We start from the raw sequence: 22,811 nt of genomic DNA on the forward strand, positions 1-22,811 counted from the left end.
GGATGATAATGTTGCAACCCAGTGCTGCCCGGAAGACTACAGATCCTTGGTACCTTGTGCTTCTTTTTATAATTTCATTCAAAGGTTCTGCTCCTCGGCTGCATTTGACTATGTCTTTCCACCTCTCTTAGTGGGATGTTTCATATTTTGGTCTCTCCCAGCCAGGCCCAAGGTTTTGCAGCTCCCCTCTGCCCTCCCCATCACTGTCTATACAAAGCGTAAGCATTTAAAACCTATTCTGCACCAGGAAGGAAGTATGGGCTAATTGTCAGAACACGGGGTGAGAATCAGGTTCTCTGAACTGTACTCCTGGCTCTGCCACTGAATTTCTCTTGGGTGACCTTGAGGCAAGTCCCTTTATCACCCTATGCTACTTTCTTTGATGTCCTGTGCGAACAATCACTGGGCTGCCCTCCCCCCTCCATTCTATTTTTTTTTTAACGCTTAATTTTTTATTTTGCAATAACCAGCACACAATAGAAACAGCCTATCTCAGACTCTCTCTCCCACACACTCTGTCTCACGCCCTCTCAGTCTCACTTTCGCTCATTCTCACACTCTCTCACATTCTGTCAGTCTTGCGCCCCCCCGAAAAAAGCTAGTTCCCACCAGTGACCCAAATTTTAAATTTTAATACCCCATCCCCACCAAATCCATCAGACTGGGCAATCCTTGGGTGCTCCTGCCCTTGCCTGCCAGTGTGTAAAAATGGCCCTGGCTGCCTTTCTGGCCAGTGCCATTTGGTTGTACAGAAGTACCTCTATACAAGAAAATGTTGCTAGCCAGAGAGCCAACCCACAACATTTTTAAATACTGGCAGGCAGGGCAGGAGTGCCTGGGCAATTGCTCTTGCCCCATTTAGTCATTTTGGACCCATGAAGGCCCACTGCAAGGTCATTAGTAGGCTCCCTTTCAGCCTTGCATCCCACCCTTCTCCTTTCCCACAGCCTTGCAGAGCGCAGAATTTGTGCAGGATTCCCCCACCCCCCGCACAGAATTGCCAAATTTTGCACAGAAAATGTCAGAGGAGACCCCAGCATGAAGCGAACAGAGCACGCCATTCGCGGCGAAGAAGAAGGCCCCGGCGTGTTGTTCACAGCAAAGATGAAGGCCCCTGGCGCGCTGTTCGCGGCAAAGATGAAGGCACCCACGTGCCTTGGGACCCGCTCCACTTGCAGCGAAGATGAAGACCCTGGTGAGAGTGTGTGTGTGTGTGTGTGTGTGTGTGAGGAGGGGGAGGGGAGAGGGGTGTGAGAGAAGGAAGGGGGTGTGAGAGAGGGAAAGGGAGGTGAGAGAGAGGAGGGGAGGGGAGGGTGTGTGAGAAAAAGGGAGGATGAGAGATGGGAGGGGAGGAGGAAGGATGAGAGGAGGGGAGGGGGAGGGGAGGAGGGAGAGGAAGTGAGAGAGAAACAGCAGGGGAGGGTGTGAGAGAGCAGGGGAGGTGAGTGAGAGAGAGAAAGAGAGTGCGTGTGTGTGTGTGGGGGGCTGCTTGAGTGTGGGTGCCAGAGAGAGGGATCCTATATGAGGAGATTGTGAAGGAGTGTGTATGTGTGTGAGAGATTGGGAGCGCGTGTGTATGAAAAAGGGATTGTGTGTATGTGAGGGTGCTAGCCTGTGTGAAGGGATTGTGTATGTGTGAGAGAGAGCCTGTGTGAAGGGGTGCATGAGAGAGAGATATAGGTAGCCTGTGTGAGGATGTATGAGTGAGAGGCAAAGGGAGCTTGAGTGGGTGTGTATGCAAGAGAGAGGGGACCCTGTATGAGGGGATGTGAGGGAGCCTGTATGAGGGTGTGTGTATATGTACTAGAGAGAGGGAGCATGTGTGTGAGAGAGGGAAGGACAGAGGGAGCCTGTGTGAGGGGCAGTACTGAGAACGGGGTCAAACTCTGGGAGTGGCGATAGAGTGGAAGGTGTTGAGCCTAGAGATGGAGGGGAGAAATACTGGCAGGAGAATAGGGAGCATGAGTGGAAGGGACACTCTTACAGTAGATTTCTAGAGAAATTCTGCTCAAAATATTTAAAATTCTGCATCTTTAAGTAATAACTTTTTCTGTATCAATTTAAAATCTAATTACTAAAAGACTGTCATGTAAATTGTGTTATTTTGACCAATATAAAGTTTGCAGAATTTTTCAGAATTTTAAGTTTTTGTGGGCAGAAGTTTAAATTTTTTTGGGCAGAATTCCCCCAGGAGTATTGTAAAAAGACATTCAAAGTACAGCCTTGAGGTCAAACTATCACTTACAGTAACATGTATACTATATATCCATATACTGCTGTAATGCCAATCAGAAAACCTTGCGAAAAAGCAAAAACAACCCCCCCCCCCCCAAAAAAAAACAAACCACTTGGAACCCAAATGGTATTAGGCCTATTGTAATATTTGTTAGGCATGAGCTTGGCCCTGACAAAGCCATTAGTATAGTTATTTTATTTATTTAGTTGGTTATTTCATATACCATCGTTCCAAGCAAAGATTACAACGGTTTACAAAATTAACATTCATCCTTTAGGTCATTACACACTTTGGTGTAACATCTACCTTATAAATGGGCTCTGACCGACGGCCCGCAAATGCGCAGTAGAGAGCAGCTCTACCGCGCATGCGCGGGCGAGCACGTAGGTCAGAGCCCAGTGTGCCCGAAAAAAAAAAATGGCGCTGGGGCCGCAGGAGCGGCGGCGGCGGCAGCGGTGAGAAGCAGGAGCGCCGGCAGCGAGAAGCAGAGTGGGAGGAGCAGTAGCGGCGGCAGCGATGACGAGCAGGAGCGGGAGGAGCAGTAGCGGCGCCACGCACGCGCGGGAGGGACACCCCCACCCCCCCCGGAGATCTTCCGTCTGCCGGTTGTGGATGATCTTAAAGGGGAGGGGATTGAGAGAGGGGGAGTGACTGAGGAGAGGAAGGAGAGAGAGTGAGGGGAGGGTAGGAGAGAGAGAGGGGAGGGGGGGGGGAAGGTGAGAGGAGGGAGGGAGGGGGAAGGTGAAGAGAGGGAGGAGGAGGGAGAGGGAAGGGGAGAGGGAGGGAGGGGGAGGGGGGGGAGGGAGAGAGAGAGGGAGGGAGGGGGGGGGAGGGGGAAGGGGAGAGAGGGAGGTGAGAGGGGGGAGTGAGGGAGGAGGGAGAATGAGGGGGAGGGAGTGGGAAGGAAATGGACCGAGCCCGTTGTTACGGGCTTAACGGCTAGTATTTTGATATAACACATGCTTAGGGATGACATACAGGGGCCAATGAAGCTGCTGCGGCCTGTACGCGCGTTTGTACATGCGTTTTTCCGCACAAAGCCCTATACAGGGATGCAATAAGGGTTTTGTGTGCTGTAAAAAAGCGTGTATGAATGCGCTTACAGACCAGCGGCTTTTCCTGTGCAAATACATGCAAAGGAGGTGATTAGCTAATTATAGGCAATGCAGGGAGCCGTGCTAATGCTAGTGCGGATTTTTTAATGCAGGTTTTTTACCGCCATGGTCAGGGAACGAGTTAAGTATTAGCGCCGACTTGGGGGGGCCTATGTCAGCATCCGAGCAGCCTGAAAACCACCTAGCTGAGTGCCTATATTGGCATCCAAGTGGCTAGCTTAGCTAGGCGCTTTTCTAGGCGACCACGCGGCCAGCATCGCTAGCCACTTTTCTTGGCGTCGGAGCAGCCAGCTTAGATAGGTGCTTCCCTAGGCGCTTTTCTGGGCGCCTGATGGTATAGATTCGCGACCAAGTGCCTAGCTCAGTACCTGAGCTGCAAGATTAGCTAGGCGCCTTTCTGGACGCCAGAGCGTCCATATTCACTCCCAGCTGAGTGTCTATATCGGCACCCGAGCATCTCGCTGCTATACCGGTGTGAATTAGCATCCATGAAAATATTTGCCATGTTTTCTGCAGCCCAGTTATTGGAAATATTAAAAATATGTTCCAGGGTCATGCGTTCACTTAATAGGCAGACCCATTCGCTTGCTCGCCTTAATGCACGGATTATCGGTGCAGGCTTTGATTGCGGATGCAGCCGCTTATTACACAGGCCTTTACCGCGCTTAGGTACACGCATTTCTCCGTATGTGGGTGAATTTCTGTACACAAATCATTTGCATAGTTTATTTTTTTTTACACCCTGCGGAAGTGGCAGCTTCAGCAGCGCGCGGTGATCAAAACCCACGCCTATAACTAGCACCTGTTTTGCCATGGGTCTTATTACATCGGTCCCCATACTTTGCTAAGATACGTACTTTGGTACGACACAAGAGGGTCAAATGAATCTAGGGTGATGTTCTTGTACGTAGGGGAGTTGCTATGAGAGACTTTGTTCTCTCGAGAGTAGCCAGCATCAGTAGCATGGGGGTCTGTTTAATGTTTGGGTAATTGCCAGGTTCTTGTGGCCTGGATTGGCCACTGTTGGAAGCAGGATGCTGGGCTTGATGGACCCTTGGTCTGACCCAGTATGGCAAGTTCTTATGCTTTTATGCTAGTGTAGATTTAGATGCTTGCCACTGCTTGGAATGTGTTGAATAAACCATTATGATGCACGCAGTGATTTGGCTGGGGTTAAGAGACTGCTGTCATTGGAATCTGGCTTAGAGCAGGTCTGCTGTTTGCATTCTTTCAGTGTAAGGAACCCAAAGGATTACATAAGAAGGGTAAGGATTCTTACTTTGATTTCCTTGGTTAACCTTTTTAGGGGCAGCATGTCCTTTGCTGTTGCCAATTTTTTTATTATTTTTCTCTAGGAAAAGGACTTTGGGTGTCTCTTGGACTGAGACCTGGGTAAAGAGAATGGGGACAAGAGTACCTTATCCCCATTTTTGATTCCATGGTTTTGGAAACCTTTCTGTTATGTGAGGAAGACGTTTTTCCACCCTTCCTGCTTCTTGTTCGGTTTCCCCTTTTGAGCAAGAATTTTTCTGTTTTGTTTTACTGAGCACCCTAGGTCCCGGGGATTCAGAGTCTTTATCACCTGGAGGAAGTGGTGTCTTTCAATTAGAACGAGCCTGAAGAATATCTGTGTCATCAAGGAGGAATGGATTCACATCCATTACCAGGAACAGTATCATGCAAGAGCGTGTCTCTATTGAGCCAGGTGAGAAACACTTAGGGAGGAGAATAGGGAAGACTACAAGAGAGGTATGAGAACTGGGAACCTGAGATTCATTTACGTAATTGGGACTACATTTTCTACCCATTTCTCAATGGGAAGAGTTGAACTTTAATTCTATTGATCAACAAGAAGAAGGAGCTTAACGGTTAAAGAAACTGGCATTAACATCTAAGGACTTGTACTGGAAGTTTAAAGTCACAAATTTGTTGAAAAGTCAAACAGTAAATCAACTGGACAGTAACATCAACAGCTGTAAAAAAAACAAAAACCCAAACCCTATTCATTCAATTCTACAAACTATCAGTAAAAATGAGTTGGAAACCAGACCAGCTTCTAGTGTGATTATTGCTGCTGTTTATTTTTGCTTCATCATCAGTGCTGTTTACAAAGGGTGACTTTGTGTAAAGGAACACAAATGGGCCTAGAAGTCAATCTTTCCCCACCTCCAGAGATTTTTGGCTGATTTCACACCTTGTTGAGAACCCAACTGAGCCCGGGAGTTACACCAGTAATAGTAAGGGCTCAGGGACTATGCTAGTACTTGCCCAGTGACTCTTGTTACCTTTTCTCCTCTAGTGTTGTCTTTGTGCTGGATCCTGCAGTCCAGCCTCTTCTTATTTCCCTGATAAACTGGGTTTAAGAGATTGCATTGTGGAGCTTGCTGGGTGACAGTATTAGGAGAGAACCTCATCTTTGCTCCAGAGCAATACAGTGTGCTTTTTGTGCTAAGCATTTTTGTCTTTTCCCTGGGCTGATTTCCAACTGAGTTAAAAATTTACCTTGCAGATACATTTGCCAGGTGACCTTTGATCTGCCTGCTCCCTGAAATCCCCTAGGCATGGTGCAGATGAATAGGTCTCAGGCTGTCTCTGCCTGGTTTGATTATAGAGGAGAGGTGGAGCCCTGGAAGTGTGCATCATCAACCCTGTCCTTTCCTGAGTCCCTAGGGAAGGCTGCAGAAAAAGCACAGTTCTCTAGGGCAGGACTTCCCAAACTTTTAACCAATGTGACCATAGTTTAGCACTTAAAATTCATATGACCTCAGAGGATGACCAGGAGTGTGGTCCTCCTCTAACAGTCAATCCATTCTCACCCTCTCTGCACTATGGCTGATCTCCTCTTTCGTCTCCACCCTCTCCAGTCAATCCTTTTTCTCAACTGCCATCCCCTCCAGAGGACTTCCTTCCCTCCAGCTGATCTTATATCCCCCAGATCCTCTCACCTCCCCAGGCCACTTCCTCTAGCCTTTTTTACATCCCTCAGCTGATCCTCTCTCATCCCCAAACCCTTCTTATGACCCTCAACTGAGTATTTGTAATTTCTTCACTCTCATCCCCATCCCCTCTTTCACCTCCTCCCCTCTCACACACTTCCAGCTGATCCCCTTTCACCCCACAGTGACTTTCTTACATTCCCCCACTCTCACCCTCTACAACCATTCTCTCTCTTTCTGATCCTCAAACCCCTCCTGCATCTTATCCCTCTCTTCAAATAGCCCCTCCTCCAAACATTCTCCTGCCAGGGTCAGAGGCCACATTTTCCCTTGGACTCCTGTCCAAAGGTAGATGACAACTGTGGGAAGAGAGGGCTGGCTGATGACAGGAACAACATGTTTGTCTTGGGTAGGTTCAGTGATGGATGTGGAGAGAGAAGTGGCAATCCACTGGTTTATGCACCCTTGACCCTCCCCTCTGTTCATGGCTGATCCCAAGCCTGATAGTGATCTGTAAACAGCAACAGCATTAGTAATTAAAAATCAACATTGGGCCTATAGGTTAGTGGAAGTTCACAGGCTCTGTAGTGGCCCCAGTCCCTTTTCACACAGGACTTCTTGTTGCCATAGAAACTCATGCAAGGGTAGTGCCACTGCAAGGCCTGTGAGCATGTGCTGCTCACAGGCCGTATGCTGATTTTCACTATTAATGCTGCTGCTGCTGGCACCTGCAACCATTTGAGACTCTTGTGATCTCAGCAGAAGGTTTTGTGACTCCATTTGCAGTCCCAACCCACAGTTTGGGAAGCCCTGCTCTAAGGCTGTGACATCTATATAAACCTGTGCTTCACAGGCAGCTTTACTGTCTCCATACCATCTGTACAAGCTGAGCCAGCCTTTGTTATGTCTCCAGTACATTTACAGTCTTGATGCCCCTGTTTTTCTTAGCAAAATCAGAGCTAAAGTTTTCCTTACATGCCATGGAGGCATGACTATATTTATTTAACTAGCTTTACAAATGGAGGAGTAGCCTAGTGCTAGAGCAGCAAAGCTGTGATGCAGGGAAGCCAGGGTTCAAACACTGCTCATACTTCTTTGTGACCTTGGGCAAGTCACGTCACTTCACTTCAAGCATGGGGCCTGATTTACTAAGGTTTTTCTCTCATTCTGAGTCTATGGGAAGAATGCATAGTATATGAGGTCCCTCATATCAGACACCTTCTGGGGATAGGGAAACGCCTACATTACCTGACTATGGTCTGCTTTGAAGTGTCATGAAAGGTGGAATATGAATTTTAAAAAGTATAAATTATGTCTACGAGAGTTGTAAGTGATGTACAAAACCAACATAAAATAGAAAATAAACACCCAGATGTATACTGTAAAGAACAGACATAATAATAATCAAAAATCATCCTCATAAAATAAAGTATTAACACAAGATAAAAGCCCTATATAAAAAGAAGCCACATGATGCCAAGCCAGTTGGTAAACCTATCCGCAAGTAATTGGATAATTATAGTGGTAAATGAGTGCTGGAGGGTGAGTCTCAAATTCATATCTCAAGTCTCAAATATTTTAAGATGAAAGTCAACCAGCCAGGAGAGGCTTGAAGCTTCACCCATTCAACTGGGCAACTCTACTGGAAAGGGATAATATTTCTGATCCCCCGTCCCCATCCCCAGTGCCATCAGTTAATGCTTTACCCCTCTCCCCACCCCACCGATAACAAGAAGTCATTCTTCCAGCGGGATAAATACTGCCCGCTGCATCCTACTCTTCTGTTTTGCTGCAGGCCCTGGCTATTTTATTTTAATGAATTATAAATAAATTCCTAATGGATGAGCTTTCTGTTCCAGATCTCCTCCCTGCTTTGCTCTGCAACTGGCAACAATAAACCAGGGAGGTCCTGTTCACAGACACTGCCTGCTCCTCTGAGAGCTCCGCAAAGGGATCCTAGAGAGGTCCCACTTTAGCGCTGATGGACCTTATTAATGCTCAGTACCCATAGGGGCAGATAAGGGAACGAGGCCTCTGGCTTTGATGAAGCATTTAAATGAACTGGTAAAGATTGCTGACAGCTAAATGCTGTCTTATCGATCAGAAATATTCATGCTTCCACAGGTTTAAGGGAGCAGCTGCGAATGAATAAAAATGGCTGCCGCATTTCCTTGTTAACAATGGTGAGGTGCCCCAGGGGTCAGACTCGACTAGACATCAGGAACTCTTACAGCAGCACCAGATCAATTCTATAGCAACACAGTAAATGACAGCAGTTATACTTCTATTGGCCCATCCAGTGTCCCTGGCTGTTCCTGTCTGTGCTGCTCTAGTTAAGGATATCTCTCCGTTCCCAGCTGTTCAACCTTGACTGCCTGTAGGATATCGCTCATTATTCAGATCAGTTCCAAGATCAAGTGATCTGCCAAAGAACTAGGGACAAAGATGGGTCCAGAGCTCCTTAACCTTGCTTACCATTCCTCTTCTTCTGACCCAACGCCCTTTCTTACTCTGCCCTTGCTACACTCATGCCCCTTTCTATCTGCAGGTTTCATCAATAAAAGCCCCACAGGGGGCTAAGGGATGGGTGGAGGCTAACTACAGGTTTAAAGACACCTGTCTAAGTACAGATGGATTCCAATTCCCCTTGTTGCCTGCCCAGATCTATTTCTAGCCTTGCGGTGCTCATGCTAATTAAAGCCCTGGAGGTTTGTTAAGTGGCAGGCTTTTGTTCCACTCACATGTGTGGCTTCAGCTCGTAGAAGTTGCAGTTTCGATATTCTTCCACTCTCTCTGGGGTATAGATCGGAAGCGGCTTGTACGGATTGATGGAGATCACCACGTTGCCAATGTATGTCTGGTGAGAAGAGGGAGAAGGGGTTGGGGGAGAGAGAGAGATCCACGGGGAAATATTATTCAGGAGTCCCAGGTGAGGAAAAGAATCGGTGACATCACTGACAGCATGGACCAATCAGATCCAATGAACTTGGTGTACTCTGTGACACCCTTGACTAATGACACAGCCCCCCCCCCCCCTGCCTCCCGTAGGCATTCAGATGAAAACAAGAGATCAGCTTAAAGATTTTACAAAAAAAATTAGAATGGTGAAATTTGAAAACAATATACAGACTATTACCATTCGTGGTGTTAATTCTGAAATACTGCATCCAACCAGAGCACCCCAGAATTGCAAAAAACAAAATGCTGTTTTCATATGCACCGTACCTTCTGCTCACACTCCAGAGACTACCTTTCCGTGTCCGAGGCTGCCAGGCCACCTACCTCAGGGGTGGCTGAATGCATGGTCCTTCAAGTGCTCAGATTGTATTAGCATGTCATGATTCTGTGCTGCACTAAATCAATGTCTAACACAGGGATCTTCACTATTTTTCAAGCAGGGGCCACTTCAGTATGAGAACCAGGACTGGTGCCGGTCAAATCAACTGGCACCCTAGCAAGGGTCCAGAAGGGGGCCCCCCTTCAATGATGTGGCCAGCACAGTTACTCAGGCACACTGATAGTGACCAGTGTAACTGAAATGATGTCTGCTCCCCACACTCTCTCCCCCCTTCCCCAACGGTCTCCCTAGCTTCTCTTCCCCCACACCCTCTGTTCCCTCGATCCCATTCCAGCCAATATCAACCCCTACCTGTTTCTCCCACCAGCTAGCCTCCACCATCCTGCCCCCCCCTCCAAGCCGGTTTCCACCTCTGCTTGGTAATCCTTCCTCACCTTCTCCCGAAGCTTTGCTGCGGTGCTGCCTTTGGAACAGCTGTTCTGTCTTCTTCGGCACGGAGTTTGGGCTGCACCATGCCTGAAGTCCTGCACTATTCTCGCTGTGTGGTGAGACCAGCACGGTGGATCTGGTGCCACGTGGTTCAAACTCACTGAGAACCTTACGGGGCCGGAAGCAAACACAACAGCTGTTCCAGAGGCAGCACCGCAGCAAAGCTTCGGGAGAAGGAGGAGAAGAGAGTCAGGGAGCCACACTTAGGGTCAACAGGAGCTGTCACTGGCTCCCAGGCTTTAAAATGAAAAACACCGGCCTAACCTGTTATTCCCACCAATGCAGCACTGCCATTCTTCTCACTTACATAAATTTCATCCTGGTTAAATCGTTCCTTGAGGTTTTTGATCATGGAAACTTCGGAGAGGGGGTCCAAGAGGACCATGTCACCAACCCCCACCATGGAGTCCAGCAGTGAGGCCGTGGAATTCATGGCTGCGGAAGAGACTCAGGATGCTGAGGAAAGAGAGAACAGATTTTTTTCTTTTTATTCAGTTCACAAACAAGTTTCCTTGACTCTATCGAACTCAAGCTCGGGTCACAGACATCATGGGCTGAGATGAGATAATAAGGTTACTAGATGGCTCCAGGCCTCTAGGGATAGACTTGGGCAGTCCTGGTTTTAAAACTCTCATCCCACCACAGTCCAGCTTGGCTTAGTAGAATCAGAACTACAGGTCTATAGGTGCCATGAGGATAAAACCAGGACTGGCTCAGCTCATACCTGATAAACTGAGTTACCTGCTGGTTCTAGGTTATGTTACATTTCCATTTGTGTCTACCCACCTGCTTTCCTTCTCCATTCCTAAAGCTGATATACAAATTAGGAGTCAGAACTGGGAGCCAGACCTTTCACCTCAGCAGGGAGCATTTCACATCTCCCCTGGCACAGCAATGCCAGCCACTACAGCTCTTACTGTGACTTCGGTCAGGAATGCCAGAGATTCTCACCTGCCTACAAATAGCTCAGGGCAATGGTTCTCAGTCTACTCTAAAGAGCAACTTACTTCTCCCCTCCCTAGGGTTGTTAACTGGCTCCAGATTTTCAGAACAAGTTGATCCAGTCCTGGTTTTACCCCATTGCATGCTGGGACTTATTCTGATTTCCCTAAAAAAAGCAAAACTATAAGTACCTGCATGCAGGGGAGTAAAAGCAGGACTGGATCAACCTGTCCTGAAAATCTGGAGCCAGTTGGCAACCCCGCTGCTCACCCAGAATGAACAATCTGGTTTTCAGAGTAGCCAACATGTGCAAATTAACTTGATTCTTAGACAGTGTGTAATGCAGAATATCTAGCGAATATTCCTCATGGGAAGCCTAAAAACATCATAGTTTGGAGGGACTTCAAGGACCAGATTTAAGAATCACTGCCTCTGGGTTTCTAGCCTCACCTGGCTAATGAAGTTGACAATAAGAGTTGGAAAGGTTCCAAGTTCTATGCAATGGGAGTCTTCAATTGCCCTCGGCACCCTAGAGATAGGCAGATGTGTGCAATTGCATCTATAGCACTGTAGTTGTAAAGCATCCGCTCTGGATGGGAGGTCCCGTGTAAATGCACATTCTTATTAGCTCAACGCCCAGTCAAGAAATATTTTAACTAACATGATAACCACACTACTTTACCCAAAAAATATTCTATGACTTTCATTAAGAATTCTCGAAACAGCCCGATGAGCTCAGTGACAGATAACGAGGAGCAGGGATGGAGTGGGGCGCTCACCTGGGACCCAAGCCTAGAAGAGAGCCTAATCAGGATCAGCTTAAGGCCAAGAGTAGTGGGAGTGGAAGGGGGGGGGGCATAGCCAGGGCACTGCCCAAGGCTTCCTTAATCCGGCCCTGATCTAGCCCTGGAATTTGTGAACAGTGCAAGTACCAGAGTTTACAGGGGATGTTCACAAGAGTCTTGTGTAAATGGCACTCTTATCTTGATAAGACCCTCTGTTTCATGCATTTCTGAACAACTAATGCATTTGTGAGGTTTCCTAACAGCCCAGTAAGCAGGATGCTTATGTTAACCCCCAACCCTCCCCTCTCTGTTCCGCGCTCTTCCTCTTCAGGTGCTCCCATTAGATGCGACAGCTGCATCAGTCACAAGCCAGTTTGCAGGAGGATCTGTCCATCCACAGAATGCCAAAATCCACAGAGCAAATTGCTCTGGACTCCAGCATAATTATGTATTTTGGGTTTTTTATTGCTGCAGATAAAAGGTGGGTGGGGAATACAAGGCTCAGATGCACACCGAGTGGGAGAAATATGAGTGCAATCAAGTAATTCAAGCTGTCCGGGGATAATTGCCTATCAATAAAAGTGAAACATTCACCAGCAGGCTCTGGCTAGAGCTGATGATATCAAGAGAACTTTCAACCCACTGGCAAGTGAAAACTTATACCCTGCCAGTAAGGGCCAAAGCGAGAGTCTGGTGTAAGCATGGGTGCTGCTGACAGGATGCCTCTTACTGTATAAGAGATGTATTCTGTGTAGGGATTGGACACTGGGGTACCTATGCCTGCTGCACAGCTCTTCTGCGGGGCTGGAACTGAGTGGGAGGACACAGTTCCTTGATAACAGAAAGAAAAAAAATTAAATCCTTCACCTCATTAAGGAAAGCAAGGATGGAGTTTCTGCTCCAGAACTTAAGAAGTGCCACGCTGGGTCAGACCAAGATCCATCGATTCCCAGCATCCTGTCTCTGACGGTGACCAGCCTGCGTCACAAGTACACGGCAGGTCCAAAAAGTATTCACTCCCAGAGATAGCAGTGGCTTTCTCTAGTCTACCCAGCTAATAATGTACTTTTCTTCCAGGAACTTAGACTTTTTTTATTCTGCTTTTTGGTACTTCAAAGTGTACATCAAAGCAGATTACACTCAGGTACTGTAGGTATTTCCCTATCCCTAGAGGGCTTACAATCTAATTTTGTACCTGAGGTAACAGAGGGCAAGGTGACTTGCCCAAGGTCACAAGGAGCAGTGGTGGGATTTGAACCTGCTGCTCTGACCACTGGGCTACTCCTCCACTCCTCCAAGCCTCTTTTAATCCCTGCCATACTAGTCACCTTGACCATGTCCTCGGCTTGGTTGTGTATGGAGTGAAAAAGTACTTCCTACACTTTAGTTTACTGTTTAAACTATTTTATTAGGAACCAAAATATAGAATACAGACACCTGGCATACATTTGTTCCTTATGCGTGCCAAGCTGTATGACACAGAGGACAAATTTGATTTTAAGTTTATTCTCTACAACAACCACCAGAGATGGACAGAAATTGAAAAATACATAGGAGGTAAAACTTCCACCACACCCCATTTCTCCCAAACACCCCAGCTTCTTTCCCCTCCCCCTAAATTATAAAAAAAGAGCTGACACATGAAAAGCAAGTAAAGCAGTCTAGGTAACCACTGTCAATAATCCATGGACAAACACATGTGAATCAAGTAGATTTATTCTTGCGCTTGTCTGGCCAGCTTAAGTTACTTACTAAGGTTAATTGAATCTGTTTCTCCTGGCCTTGGGAGAGAGTCATCGATTAGAATCTCTCCAAATTTCAAGGAAGAGTTTCTAGTGCTTGGGAGCCTGCATTGATTCTAAAATTTCCATCTGCATCACATTATGCAGCGCACACTTCCAGGAGCAAAAAGACGGAAGCACTTAAAACAAGACCAGAATGAATAACCTGGAGTACCTCTACCACTGCCACGCTTCTGCTAAACGTCCGTATCAGCAGCTACAGTATATTAGTTTAGAATGCCTGCACTTCGGCCTATAACTATTTTACATAAATAAAAAAAAGGTTTGTCTCAGAAATGTATACTGTTTCTCTCTCAGGCTGGCATTACTACCCATCTGTGCCTCAGTGACATTTAGGACAGGTGTTTTTGCTATTTGCCCAATAAATCTGTGTATCCAGAATATTTATTTATTTATTTAAAAGCCTTTATGGTGTTCATTTCTTAAATGAATTTAAGTGCCCCCTTGTTTTACTATTATTTGAAAGGATTAATGACCATCCAATATTTACCCGTTCCATCCCACTCATGATTTCATAAACTTCCATCATGTGCCCTCTCAGCCGTCTCTTTTCCAAGCTGAAGAGCCCTAACCTGTGTAGTCTCTCATCATAGGAGAGTCATTCCATCCCCTTTATCATTGTTGTTGCCCTCCTCTGCACCTTTCTTAGTTTCACTATGGTTTGTTTTTTTTTTGGAGATGGGGCGACCAGAACAGAACATAATACTCAAGGTGTGGTCGCACCTTGGCTCAAGATAGAGGCAATATGATATTTTCCATTTTACTCTCCATTCCTTTATGGATCATTCCTAACATTCTATTTGCTTTTTTTTTTTTTTTTTTTACTTCTGCCGCCCACTGAGCTGACGCCAAGGGCCTTTTCCTGGGTGCTGATTTCCAACACAGAAACCAGCAGTGTTTACCTTTGGTTGGGATTATTTTTACCTATGTTCATCACTTTGCATTTTTTTACATATTAACTTTCTACTACTACTACTACTACTTATCACGTCTATAGCGGTACTAGATATTGGCAGTGCTGGTCAAAAACATATGAGACAGTCTCTGCTCAGCAGGGTTTACAATCTCCTAGTCTCACAAGGCCCTTTTTCAGATCCTCCCAATCCACTGTAGTTTTAACAACTTTGAACTATTATGTGTCATCTGCAAATCTGATAATTCCATTTACTCCCTTTTTCAGATCATTTATGACTATGTTAAGCAGCTCAGGGTCCCAGTACAGATTTTTATTGTATTTCCTATCTTCTAGTTACAAATCCTTCTATGCTATCAGGCCGATGCAATATCATCGCGTAAAAAACGTGTGTGCAAACTGGGTGCACGGTTTTTGAATGCGCGCACATCCACCTCTCCTGGGCACTTGATGCAATAAGCAAATGAGCTGCCGCGCTAAAAGGGACGCGCAATGGGTAATTTGTGCATCCCTAGCGCTCTGCATCGGGCGTCCAGGAGACATGGCTGTGCGCCCACAACAGCCTGGCCAGAGCTCCATCCCCACCCCTGGCAGGGTTGTTCCCGATTTATCCTTTTCACTGACATTTGTCAGTGAAAGGAGCAATCCCCTTTCATGACAGCCTTCTGAAAGAGGATTGGTCCTTCCACTGACACTTAATATTAATTTATTCTTCACTTTCTGCCAGCAGGGGTTCCAATTGGGCCACACCTTGGGGATGCTGCTTTCTGTGGTTCCTCCTATTTAGGATTGTGATGATACTAATAGGAGCAATCTTAGAAACAGGATTTTTTGCTTTTTTCAGTGAGCCCTTGAGCACAGCATGCTTTAATGTCAGCTCCTGTCAGGCGTCACATTTGCCGCATTAAAAGGGGTGCCTGGGCCGCATGGCAATTTTTGGTATCACGGGGTAATAGCCAATAGCCTCATCTACATGGATTTTGCATGTGATGAGTGCTATTAGCTATGCGCTCAGTTGGATGCGCTCATCCCCATATTGCATCAGGAGTTATTTTAGTGTGTCCAAAACGCATGTCCAATAGAGTGTTACCTGGTGAGCTAGCCTGAGTGCACTATATTGCATTGGCCTGTATGACTTTTTAATGTTCTGAAGAGTCTGTCATGGGAGACTTTGTCAAATGCCTTTTGAAACTCCAGACACTATATCAACCAGCTCACATTATCTACATGTTTATTTACACCTTCAAAAAAAAATCTAAGAAATTTGTAAGACAAGGCTGCCCTTTGTTAAAATCATATTAATTCTTCTTCATTAAACTATCTCTATCTATATGGCCAGTAATTTTTATTTTTAATAATAGTTTCTATCATTTTGCTCGGCATTGACAACAGGCTCAACAGTCTGTAGGTTCCTGGATCCCTCCAGAGTCATTACATTGGCTACCCTCCAGTCTTCAGATATTGTGTCTGTTTTAAACGATAGACCACTGATTGCTAGTAAAAGGTTTGCAATTTCATGGTTTAGTTCTTTTAGCACTCTGGGCTGGATACCATCTGCTTCTGGTGATTTGTTACTCTTTAGTTTGCACATTTGATCTATTATATGAGGGGTTAGGCAAGTCCGGTCCTCAAGTACTGCAAACAAGTCTGGTTTTCAGGATCTCCACAGTGAATATGCATGAGAGATATCTACATGCACTGCCTCCATTATATACAAAGAAATCTCATGCATTTTCAGTGGGATCTTGAAAATCAGACCTCTTTGTGGCACTCAAGGGCTGGAGTTGCTACTTCTGTATTTTATCTTCCATTATCACAGAGATTTGCTTTACATGCTTAGAATGAACACCACCGAAGAATGTTTCCAATGTGGTTATGTTTCCAGCATTCATCTCCAGCAATAATTATTAAAACAGGCTCTGCTCTACCAATGTTTCAGAGCCAATGAACGAGCCACACTGAAGAACCTTTGTGGAGTTTGCCTGAAAAAGAACTAGAGGGGAGAGATCACAATATAACTGGTATGTCTCACCCCCATCCCCACACACAACTTTTAGGATTACCAGATGGCTCCAGTTCATCAGGGATAGGCTGAGTCAGTCTTAGTTTTGCCCCATTGCATGCATGGACTTGTAGTTCTGATTTTCTTAGGGAAATTAATGGGAAATCAGAACTACAAATCAAGTGTAAAGTGATGCACATAGGCAAGAGCAACCCAAATTATAGCTACACAGTGCAAGGTTCCACTTTGGGAGTCGCTACCCAGGAAAAGGATCTAGGCACCATTGTGGATAATATGTTCAACTCCTCTGCTTAGTGTGCGGCGGCAGCCAAGAAAGCAAATAGAATGCTAGGAATTATGAGGAAAGGAATGGAGAATAAAACAGAGAATATCATAATCGCTCCATGATGTAACTGCACCTTGAGTATGGTGTGCAATTCTGGTCACTGCATCTCAAAAAAAAATAAAGCAGAATTAGAAAAGGTACAGAGAAGGGCAGCCAAAGTTATAAAGGGGATGGAACAATTTGCTTATGAGGAAAGGCTAAAAAAGTTAGGCCTATTCAATTTGGAGAAGAGATGGCTGAGAGGAGATATGATAGAGGTTTATAAAGGAATGAGTGAGGTGGAATGGTGAACATGAATTAGTTGTTTACTTTTCAAAAACTACAAAGAATAGGGGACACACAATGAAGTTACCAGGTAATGCATTTAAGACAAACAGGAGAAAATATTGTTTTACTCAATGCATAACTGGACTCTGGAATTAGTTGCCAGGGGATCTGGTAAAAGCTGTTAGTGGAGCTGGGTTTAAAAAAGGTCTGTCCCAAGCATTTTAAAATTCTGTCACGGTTTTGGTTGACACTACCTCTGCAAGACATATTTCCTCATGTTTCCCCTAAAATTTTCTTCCTGCAACTTTTCATTCTGACTCCTTGACCTTGAATTTCCTTTTCTATGGAAAATTTCACCTTTCCATGCTTTATCGAAGCCTCTTAAATATTTCCTTCAGTAACTATAATTTGAGGATGTTAAACCTTTGCCCTGCAATGCCCCCTGCTATTTCAGTACTGAGTCTCGTTTGGCTTGCCCTATCAGTGCTTCTCGATGAGTGAGAGTGATGTGTGAAGTTCCAGTTCCATTCAGCACTCCTTTTGTCCTGTCAAAGACACAGGACTGCAGCAGTCTTCCCTTGTTTGCTCGGACCTGCCAAGGATACGATTACTCAGCTAGGAAATCAGCAGCAAGTCCAGGAAATGAAATGTATGTCGGTAAAGAAGCAGGGGATGAGATGGGGAAATAAATATTAAAACTTCAGAGACGCCAGCTGCAAGGCAACAGCTAAGCCCTCGGTGGCGGCCTCTGCAAGACACTCCAATCTGACAACTCTTATGTGTGCTCCTTCGTCTGATGGGTTTTGATCTTCTGAGTTACCCTCCTCCCCCTACTTCCAAGAGCTGCATCCTCACTGGAAGACAGAAACAAAGCAACTAACAGGGGCCATGATACCAGGGGGTGCTTTAATTGTATAGGGTATCCTGGGGAAGGAGGGCGACTCTAGTAGTGGTTAAAGCATGGGGCTGGGAGTCAGAAAGCCTCTAGGATAAGTTAGGATTTAGCCCCAGCTTTGCTGGTGACTCTTTCTGTGGCACTCTAGGCAAGTCACTTGCAGCTCCCAATGCCAAAGTTCTGCCAGCTGAACAGTGACCGACAATTACGTTTCTCAATGGCCTAGAAGCTCGAGGTACACGTGCTTACTACAGTTATCTGAGAAGTCTCACTGCTCTTAGCCTTACATGGGTTGGAAAGCCTGCTCTTCAAAGCGGTCACTGATCATCTTCCAGGCCCTTGAATTGAAGCCCGTGGTGCTGCCGAGCAGCAGGTGAGCTTGGATTCCCTTGTTCGTTATGCTGACATCTGTCTTACAGATCTGAGACTTGGTTGTAGAATCAGAATACATGGCTGCTGGAAATTGCTAAAGGCCAGAGAACCAGAGATGACCTATGGCTTTTGTATTCTAGAGTTCAATGAAATGTATATTTCTTTACAGGCTAAAATTTTACCTCATATAGAAGTAAGTTGTTTACTGGTTAAGATGTCCATTTAAACACGTAGACAAAACGTAAGCTTATGCATAGGTATTTGTTACAAGAATTAAGTATAAATTCTAGGAATCTAATAAATATTGAGGTATTTGATTGCTGCTTGGTTGAAAATGTGTTATTAGTTTTTCTGGATCATATTTAAAGGGTTAATTTCATCTACGACACTCAGAGCTCTCTGGGTTTGGTCAATGACTATAACAGGTTTATTACTTTGCATGCAAATTGATAAGATCAATAAAAGAGGAACCTTAACTGGCCTCAGCTGATTGCATGGTATTACACGTTTTTCTTTTAGGTTTTTAATATAGACTTCAGCTGAGGTATGCAAAGCCAATTACCCACAGCTGTACAATCCTAAAATATAGTACTGTCTGCCTGCAGGAAGTGAGAATACATTTTCAGGCACATAGTTTCAACATTTGGAGGTGAGTACAGCATAGAAATAATCTTTGTTGCTTCATCAATGATACCTAATCTTCCCTGGCCACTATAGAGCTTTCTTGGCTGTCCACATCAGTTAGAAAATGTTGGCTATGCTTAACTGCTTTCATATAAAGACCTTACAAGCATGGGATAGGCACAGAGGATCCTTAATTGCTAAAGGAGGAGAAAGCACTACTTAGCAAGATGTATATAAGCATTCCTAGTACTACACTTGCCTGATATAACAACGGGTTTTGGGGGCCAGGGCTGCCAGAGTGTGTAGCAGAGCTTACAACGAAACGATAGATGCCCCCTGCGGTAATACAGGCATCCATGTGGCTTTGACATCGCACTGGCTGCTGGGTTAGTCTGGCAGGCTGCAAGTTCTGTAGGAACCAGAAGTCCAAGCAAAAATGCTGGCACTCAGGTCGTTGGATCTGTCTGCAGGTTATGCAGGGAACCTAGGAGGCCAAATGCTTGGGTAATGGGCCATGCTATTATTGTTGGCCATTTAGATTATTACACAGCCCTGTAATTAGGCATGGGAAAGGTGGGTGCTGGAGAGACTATGTGGGGATCTTGTATGCTTTTATACCCAAGTTGGTGGCATACAAAGGAGGAAGGAAAAAAAAAGGACTGTCCTGGATAAGGAGAAATCTTGCAGGCAGTTGCACTCTGTGGCTGGCAGCTGGGATGTATCCTTAGCAGTGTGGACAGGATAACTGGGTAGACCGGATGTATTATTCTGCTGCCATTTACCATGTTACTATATTAATATTTCTGAACAGCAACTAAACAACTTTCCAGGGAACGCTGCACAGAGGGAAAGATGCATTATGGATTTTTTTTCCCAAGGGCAAAACTGTGGGACCTGTACAACATATGGTCCAAAGTCTTTTGTTTGCTTTAGACCTACAAAGTGCTGCGCTGGAATCAGAACACAGTGATCCAATAGCAATCTGCCTCTGGCCATATCACAAAATCACTCGGCGGGTAGAGCAGATTGCTTTTTGGCACATGTCACACAGGGACCCAGTACCACCCAAACCAAAACAGCAAGATCAGGAGTTCATTTAACAACTTTTTGATTATCAGCGCCATTTAGGTCTGGTGTAACCAGAACAGCCACACAGATATTGGACTGAGCAGAGAGGTGTATTGAGATAGTGTAGATAAACTGCTGGAGGCTACTATAGCAGATTCTCTATAAGCCAGCCAGCTAAATGTTAACTAGAAGTTAAGTATTACTGACTTGCATGTCTATAGTTTTTAATTCAACCTTCACCTTTGATTTACAGATCCTGGATATAATTCCTGAACCTTATAATAAACCTTTTAATCTTATCTATCAGGTAGTTAATGGATTCATTTTTACAGACTTTTGAAACTGTAAAATTGCCAGCAATTCATGCAGTGTCCTGAATCCTACTGAAGAGCTGACAAAATAAAGGGGAACATGGAAAAATGGTCTTTTATTTGTATTCTCGCTATTTTCAGGGAGATCTGAGATCTGTAGTCTGTACTGTTACTTTTCATATTGAGAAAACAAAAATAGAAATCAAAGAGCACTGTGGAGACCAAAGTTGAAAAAATATTTTGCAGAAAACGGAAAGGCCAACCAGTGACTTTCTAACTGCTTAAAAAGTTTTCAGCTCAGTCCTCAGGGGTACCCTGACCTGTTTGGTCTTCTGAATATCCCCAGTGACTAATGCATGACATATGTTTACATACGCTGGATCTCCAAAGCATGAATGGGCATATCTCGATCATTTTCATTGTAGATATCCTAAAAGCCAGACCCGTTACACGAGGCTCCAAGTCTGGACTGAGAAACACAGCAATCTTATTTCTCACAGCTCTTTGGAGGAAGTTCTTTTGTGCCTCTTTTGGAACTAGCCCGGATCAGAAATAGGGATTACCTCATTGCAGTGCTTCAAATATTCTGCAACTGGATGACCTGCTCCTAGAAGCTGCCTCTGTAACACCCCCAACCCCCCATCATCATTCCTTTAACATCAGTTCAAGTTCATTCTGCCTTTTATATATATATATTTTTTTAAAGTTATTAAAGTTATTTACTGTTATTATGTTTCAATGTATTCCGCCCCCGAGGCGACAGTTTTAGTTCCTTGTAAACCGGTGTGATGTGTATATTATACAGGACCATCGGTATATATATATATATATATATATATATAAATAAATAAATAAATAAATAAATAATATATATATATATATATATATATATATATATATATATATATATATATATATATATATATATTCTGCTTTTTGGCACTTCAAAGCAGATTACATTCAGGCACTGTAGGTATTTCCCTATCTGCAGAGGGTTTACAATCTAAGTAAAGTGGAAAGTAAAGTGATTTGCCCAAGGTCACAAGGTGTGGCTTTTGCCCTGGTTTTTAGCCCGCTGCTCTAACCTAGGCTATTAAGAACATAAGAACGTGTCACACTGGGTCAGACCAAGGGTCCATCAAGCCCAGCATCCTGTTTCCAACAGTGGCCAATCCAGGCCACAAGAACCTGGCAAGCACCCAAGTATTCCTCCTAATGAATGCACAACTAACCTTAGCTGACCACGTCTATAAACCTTCTGAGCAGGAAGAACTTCTGTTATCAAATTATATGTTTAGCTCGCCTTTCAGCATGGTAGAGCATTCAAGCAAACTATTTAAAAAGTTAACCGCCTTAAAAGAAACTAGTAATCAGAAGAGGCAGGGCACGGATTATTTTGCTGCTCAGATGCAGTCTGAAAACTTACCTGCCCAAGGGAGAGCCGAAATTGAGTGGCTGCTGTTTTCCTTTTCAGTTCTGACAGCTTTGCGGGTGCACTGCTGGGCCGTCTCCCCTGCTGGGTGCAGGGAAGATTTCCAACTCTGGCCCGGTCAAGAGGCAGCGTCCGGAGCTCAAGGGGAGCTGTCCATGGTGTGCAGCACAGCACCGCCCCACACCCTCGCTCTTGCTCGGAAGGATCCAACCTTCCCACCACACCCACTTTCTTCCGGCGCCTCCCTCCATGGTGTGACCAGGTCTCCCTCTGCTGCCTCTCAGACCGCACAGCTGCAAGATGCGAGGTCTTCGGCATCAGCCCGCCCTTCGGGAGAAGCCTGCCTTAGCTGAAATCATCATTTGATTCATTAAAGGAGCCGAGCTCACAGTTAGAAAGAGTCGCCTCCCACCTTAATGGACCAAGATCGATATATTTCAAACAAATTCAGCCCTTACACCACAAACGGCATTACTCAACTCATAAATAGAACTGGCTCTTGCAGTGTAGTAGCAGATAGGGTCAGACGGTGTTTATAAGTGATGGTGTCATTGGTAGCCTCATAATCAATCAATCAAAAGGATCAGCGACCACCTGTGACTCTAATATGGCAACTGGAAAGAAATCGTATCTTGGATGTGTGACGGTGTTCAGGTAGCTGTCTCACATGTGATTCTGTGGTTTGGCTCTTGGGGAAGTTTTTGCCAAGGGTGTATAGGCAAGGTGAACATATTTCCTGCATTACTCATTCCTTTGTAGCACCTGGGTGTATAACAGAGATATTGGATATCACTGCACATCGCATGATGGAGGACTAGTTTAAAATATCCGTTCTCTATGGAATAGCTCATGTTCTTAAGCAGCAAAACATATCCTGATATTGTGATGATGTGGGTTCCACTCTTCCAGTGTGCAATGGGTGAGGCGGGCCAGCTGTATAAGCCAGAAGTGTTGCGGTCCCGGGCCGTGCCCCGGTCC

The 22,811-nt window shown here is 45.2% G+C and overlaps 1 protein-coding gene across 2 annotated transcripts in view; it reads right to left on the bottom strand.

Moving 5' to 3' along the window:
- Positions 1 to 21,977, bottom strand: part of MYO1A (myosin IA) — a 116,813-nt gene extending 94,836 nt beyond the window's left edge. For both annotated transcript variants that reach the window (XM_029594869.1, XM_029594868.1), the window contains exons 1-3: positions 21,828 to 21,977; positions 10,382 to 10,530; positions 9,029 to 9,144 (exon numbers count right to left, since the gene is read on the bottom strand). In XM_029594869.1, the coding sequence (XP_029450729.1) occupies positions 9,029 to 9,144; positions 10,382 to 10,507 (242 nt within the window). In that variant the 5' untranslated portion in view covers positions 10,508 to 10,530; positions 21,828 to 21,977. The remainder of the gene's footprint in view (positions 1 to 9,028; positions 9,145 to 10,381; positions 10,531 to 21,827) is intronic.
- Positions 21,978 to 22,811: the final 834 nt, after the last annotated feature.

Source organism: Rhinatrema bivittatum, chromosome 3 (assembly GCF_901001135.1).
Source record: "Rhinatrema bivittatum chromosome 3, aRhiBiv1.1, whole genome shotgun sequence".
Classification (NCBI taxonomy): Eukaryota; Metazoa; Chordata; class Amphibia; order Gymnophiona; family Rhinatrematidae; genus Rhinatrema; species Rhinatrema bivittatum.